General features: G+C 37.6%; 1 protein-coding gene across 1 annotated transcript; it reads left to right on the top strand.

Annotated features, from left to right (window-relative positions):
- Positions 1-455: 455 nt before the first annotated feature.
- On the top strand, positions 456-5,830 carry LOC136205250 (peptide chain release factor PrfB2, chloroplastic). Its single transcript, XM_065995765.1, has 7 exons — positions 456-1,033; positions 2,714-2,926; positions 3,937-4,038; positions 4,250-4,387; positions 4,561-4,865; positions 4,951-5,104; positions 5,199-5,830. The coding sequence occupies exons 1-7, from the start codon at positions 548-550 to the stop codon at positions 5,328-5,330; spliced, it is 1,530 nt and encodes a 509-aa protein (XP_065851837.1). The 5' UTR covers positions 456-547; the 3' UTR covers positions 5,331-5,830.
- The last annotated feature ends 529 nt before the right edge of the window (positions 5,831-6,359 follow it).

Raw genomic sequence — 6,359 nt, forward strand, 5'->3', positions numbered from 1 at the left:
ACTTGCAAAATGTAATTTTTGAAATTGATTCAAAAATTGTTGCAGACTATGTTAATTCCGTCTCCATTGATTTCTCCGAGTTTGATGCTGTTATTTTAGATTGCAAACATTTTTTGTCCAGTCATACCGGTTGTCGGGTGACTTTTTGTCCTAGATTAGCGAATAGAGCGGCTCACTGTGTAGCTAGGAGAGCTCTTTCCAATACTAATTCTTTTATTTCATTCATTGTTCCTGATTTTTTTTGGAGTCTATATTGAATTCTGAGTTTGCTTCTGATTAATAATATTTCGTATTCACCGCAAAAAAATAAAATAAAATAATAATAACCGAAGTGTCGCATATGGTGATGTGTTAAGCCTATAAACAATTGTAACCTATAGGCATCATCAAATAAATCTCCCCAAAACGACGTGGTATGGTAGCAGTAGTTTGAGTTTCCATAAACCCTGAAACCTAGTTCCCTGCTAAAAAAACCCCAGTAGCTCAATTCACAATTCCATTGTAAAATCACGCTTTTTGCTCATTAGTTCATGAAGGAACAAGAAAAATGTCATCTTTGATACTCAAAAGATCACAAAACCCTTTCACAAAAATTCTACTCACTCCCTCCTTCCTCTCTTCTCAATCCGGAGCCCTAATTAAATCTCTACATTCCTCAGGACGACATAGCTTTCCATCTTCTAATCAAAATCAGAAGTTTCTGATTCCTGGGGTCTCTTCCTTCTTGCTTACAACTTTAACCAGATCATCTGGGTCTCAATTTTGTCAATCAAAACATCATATTTCTTCACATTGGAGTGAAAAATGCAGGGGTTTGGCTTCAGTTCCTCTTCTGAGAGTTACAGTTCCTCATTTGATGCGGGTTTGTTTGTTTAGTACGCAGGCAGCAACTGAATTGTCAACCTCTGATGGGTTAACTATTGATGAAATCGTTGATAAGAATTGGTTAATTCTTGATGAAAGTGAAAGTGATTGGAAGAGCCATGCTGCTGCTATTGCACAATCTATTCAAGTGATCAAGAAACGTTTGCAGGTATACCCAATGACTTAAATCCTAGTTCTGCCTGTTCCTTTTTTAGTTCTCTTTATATAGAAGTTGGAATTTGGCTACAATTTCTCAGTTTTGGGCACATTTGAAGTATTATAGTGCTATATTTGACGGATGTTTATTGATAGTTGGCTTAATACATCAGAGCCCTTGTAGCCCTTAAACTTGGAGATGTCTCGTTACCTGGAATTTGTTTAAAGTGATGTAATTAACTCTCTTAAGTCCTACTTGACAGAGTGCGGAGATTTAAAGTGCGTATCATTTTAAACAAGTTTGAGAGGCAAATAAGGGTCAATAGGTATGGAAGCTTAGTTGACCAAAAAGCGGCAAGACGAGAACCAAAATTCGTAAGTTCCGATGGACAATAGGTCACTTCAATCAAGTTCAAGGGGCCAATAAGTCAGTTAAATGCACCATTAGTCACTGAACTTTGGGGTTTGTATCAAAATGGTGGCTGAACTTCAATTTGTCTCAATAAAGTTACTCCTGTGGCTTCAGACGAAATTGACTATCGAAATTGCTCTTAGATTAACTGCATTTTAATGTGTTTGATTATTTGTGTTTAGATTTCACTACTATATTTGTTTTGTTGGCATTAACTACTGTGTTTATTTTGCAAATTTCACTCACAATTTGTTCCAATGGGCTTTTTTTTTATTGAAGGATGCAATACACAAGGATTTAGCGTTTTTTAAATTCCACATATGTGTAGTTATATTATTTCTTTTGATATTATAAGCTTTCATCCAGTTGCTAAATTTCTAAGTGGCCGCCACGTCGCGATTCTGGTAGTCTTTTTCATCTGAAGTCACTTGGAGTGACTTTATTGAAATAAAAACCAAAGTTGTATGACTTTATTGAGACAAATTGAAGTTCAGTGACCATTTTGACACAAACCCCAAAGTTCAGTGACCAACTGTGCATCATTTAAACCCCAATAAGTCACTTAAGTATGTTCAGGGGCTAATGAGACACATTTATAGTTCAGGGAGCCAATTCGGATTATTTGGTCAAGTACAGGACCCTGATGTATTAAGCCTTGATAATTGATACCACCATAGCACCAACATCAGTTCAATTAGTTGGAAATTATGTTTATGCTATGGATATATTCGTTAAGCACTTCGTTCTGTACCTTTTCGGGGTGTTTGTTAGAAGGGAGTTAGGAGGTGGGATAGGGATAAAAAAAACACGAGATAAGTTATCCCGTGTTTGTTTGGGAGATAGAAGAGTGAGACAGATGATGGATAAGCCTCTTATCCCTCAGATCCTATACCCAAGAGGTGGGTGGTATAAGGAGGTGGGATAAGCTCCTGCGATTTTAATAGGATGGAAAAGTCCATCTTATCCCTCAAATTAATGTTATATAGTTTAAAGAAGGTTAAAATAGTAAAATGTATTATTTTATCCCTATCCCTATCCCACATACCAAACATTGAATAATAATTCTCGACTATCATATTTTTATCCCTATCCCAACCATTTATCCTTATCCCTATCCCAACCATTTATCCTTATCCCTATCCCAATAGAATACCAAATGTTCCGTTTGTAATTAATTTTTCTGTTATATATATGGTGTAATCATTTTGTGTTTTGGAAAAGAAATATACTTGTTTGTGATTTGTTGTAGTTTATTGTGAATCATGTTGTTTATGGTGACAGTGGAAGAAATTAAAGGTGACGGTGGATCTGTTGTCAACAGAGCTGAATAAATCAGACCTTTGGGATGATCCTGTACGCGCTGGGAACATAAGCCGCGAGCATGGTTCACTGATGGCTAAAATAAAAGAGGTGACTGCATTCGAGCGCGAATTACTCGAGCATATTGACATGATAAAGCTAGCTCGAGAAGAGGACGACACTGAGTTGGAATCGGTGGGCTCTCGCTTCTTCTTCTAGGCATGTACTTCTGTTTCATAAATGTTGTCTTGTATTCTGCATAATTTAGCAACATTTATAGATGATATATACTCTTTGAATCTTCGTATGGTGCTGTACCGAAAATGGAATTCAGCATAGGGAGAAATTACCACTTTTTTATTTATTTCAGAATTTGGAATTGTTTTATATCATATTGAGCTGAGCTATTGAATAGTTTGATATCTAGAAATAGTTTTGGGGCTATACACATTGATAGTTTATCTGAGATGAGTCACTGTTCTGGTCTTTGGTCGTGTACTGGGGTCGGCCCTGTATGATCTCCGAAACTCAAGTTAGTTACCAGTGGGTGTGAGCGAGGCATATAGAGAGAGAGGAATAGAGTACGTATAACCTGATCACGTGGGATGGCCATCTCTAATATTTATCGGTTATGGGTTCGGAGTATGATTATGAAAAACCTGTGTTGGAGTCCGCCCCCTGTATGATCTCCGAAGCTCAAGTTAGTTAATAGTGACAGCGAGGCATATATAGAGAGATAAGAATAGAGTATGAAGAACCTGATCATATGGGGTGGTCATCTCTAACATTTATAGGTTATGCGTTAGGAGGATGAAAAACGTGTGTTAGGGTCGCCCCCCTGTATGATCACCAAAGCTCAAGTGAGTTACCGGTGAGTCCGAGGCAAATAGAGTATGAAAAACCTGATCATATGGGGTGGCCATCTCTAACATTTATAGGTTACGGGGTAAGAGTAAGGACCTATTTGCCCTTGGAGGCGGTTACTGCACGAGACACAAATGGGTTAGTCCATCTGTATGTCGGGCTTTATGAGTTGTTTGAGCCGGTCTGGTATGAGCCATATCACACACTATATTACATATGAAATTATCATTAAAATTGAAGTGAACATGCATATAATTACTGGACTTTTTTGCCTATACATCGTATTCCTTTATGCCGGTATTTATTCATGCGAGACTTAGACGTGCTGATTCTTGTTGCAGGAATCACTAAGAGCTTTACTTCAGATGAGAAGAAACTCGACCGAGAAAGAGCTTGAAGCTTTACTAGCCGGCGAGCTAGATCCTTGCTCTTGTTACATTGAGGTTGATTTGATATTGTTGTTATTGCCTTCATATTAAAATTATTAGCCATAGGATGTTCTCTAATCTCGGTTAAGAACATTAGAGAATACGCGTGTTTTGGTGTCCTGTGAACTTCAAAGTTCGATCTCATATACAATTATATTAACGGCGCGTAACTTTGTAGGTACAATTTTTCACCAATTTAAACTTTGATCTCTTAATGTACAAACAGGTCCAAGCAGGAGCCGGGGGTACTGAAAGCATGGACTGGGCGAAAATGGTCATGCAAATGTATAAGTCGTGGGCTCAAAGGCGGGGCTTTAAAGTAACTGTGGTAGAAGAAATGCCTGGTGAGATTGCAGGAATCAAGGTTCAGCTTTTTACTATCCTCTTCGATTTCGGAACTACATGATCATATGTGTACGTTGTCTTATTCGCGTATTTTTATGCGTCTTGACTGTGCATAGATTCGCTGAATCGTTATATGATTGAATTTGTAAAAGACGTATTAAGTTTCTAATCCGAGTTGGAATTGTTCTTCAGCGTGCTACAATCAAGGTAGATGGTGATTATGCATTTGGATATGCCAAAGCAGAAGTGGGAGTGCACAGGTTGGTACGTATCTCGCCTTTCGACAGTGCAAAGCGCCGCCACACATCATTTGCTGCTGTTGCTGTCATTCCAATCACGGGCGATGGTTCCTCACATGTTCAGATTAACGAGTCTGATCTCCGTATTGAACGATTTCGTTCTGGGGGAGCCGGTGGCCAGAGTGTTAACACAACTGACAGTGCTGTAAGAATAGTTCATATTCCTACTGGAATAACCGCCACTTGCCAAAACGAAAGGTAGGTATGAAGTCTTTTCGAATTGAGAGTTGCAAATTAGGTCGTTTTTGTTTTCGAGGTCAGAACAATTTCCTTGTGATCACAGATCACAGCATCAGAATAAGGCTTCTGCGATGGCAGTTCTGCAATCTCGGTTGAACCAGCTCGAGATGACTCGTCAAGCTCAGATGAATTCTCAGCACACACAATCACTAACCGAAATCAGTTGGGGCAACCAAATTCGCACCTACGTGCTCCATGTATGGAACCATTTCAACTTCCATTGATTTCCTCCAAGTGCTATCAATGTTCTAACTAAAATTAACTCTCTGTCGTATATTCTTTCCAATGCAGCCATATCGCATGGTTAAGGATCTTCGAACCAATTACGAAGTCTCTGACCCCGACTCTGTGCTTGAAGGAGAGATAGATGACTTCATCTCGAGCTACTTATCAGCTTGTCTTGATAAAGAGGACAGCTGTTAATTTTCAAAAGTTTTTTTATGATCAGCTTGGTCGAAAAATCCAAAATCAAAAAATTTCCGTGATCCAACATTCGACATGTATCAATTTAAGGAGATGTCGAATAGTGAATCGAGCAGCAGTCATGAACAGATGTTAGGATTTTCAGAAGATATATCAACAGTTGAAGTAAGAACAAATAAATATTCTGTCCATTTTTGGAAGGAAAAATAAAAGAAAGATTCGCTACGGAGAATAGAATTTGACTTGTAACGCGGTAGTAGCTAAGTCGTAGGTATATATGTTCTTTCATGTGAAGGTAAGGATTAGGCCACCATTGGCTTTTGTACTAGTGTTCTGTTTGGTTTTCCTTTTTCGTAGCTGTTTCTTTTTTTGTTGTTTTACTTCAAATAATAGATATAAAGGGTTTGGTTAGTATCGAGAACGATAAACAGTAAACAACAGCTGATCTGGTTTATATGTATTATGCAGCTGGTCAATAATTATCATCGAATAGATTTATGCTATAATCACTATACTTCAAAACGTAACATAAAAGTCATTGAATTTTGATCTTTTTTATGGTATGGTCACTATGACCGTTGACACAACTTTAAAATCATTGACTCCCCTGAGAACCGGTTAACTTCTCCTCTCTCATTCCCTTTAAATTCGACATACCCTATTTTACCTTTACGAAACATTGGAAATTGTTCTCCTTCGTATCAATAAAAAACTGTCTCTTTGTTCTCCTTCATATCAATAAAAAACTCTCTCTATCATGTTCTTCACGTTACATCTCTCAACTCTCTCTATTTTTCCTTCCTATCAGCCTTTCATTTTCCTTAGAACGAAAACCCTAATTAAAACGAACCGAAGAAATCAAATTGAAGAATAGTGAAGAACAAATTGTCATTAATCGAAGAATAGTGAAGAACGAAACAAATGATCGAAAGAAGGAAATTTGTCATTATCTCTTTATTTTGCTCTTCTTGACAAAACGAAAAAGTAAACTTTGTCTCTCACAAAATTTTCAAGTAAACTATTTGTCTG

This window comes from Euphorbia lathyris, chromosome 9 (genome assembly GCF_963576675.1).
Source record: "Euphorbia lathyris chromosome 9, ddEupLath1.1, whole genome shotgun sequence".
NCBI classification, from domain to species: Eukaryota; Viridiplantae; Streptophyta; class Magnoliopsida; order Malpighiales; family Euphorbiaceae; genus Euphorbia; species Euphorbia lathyris.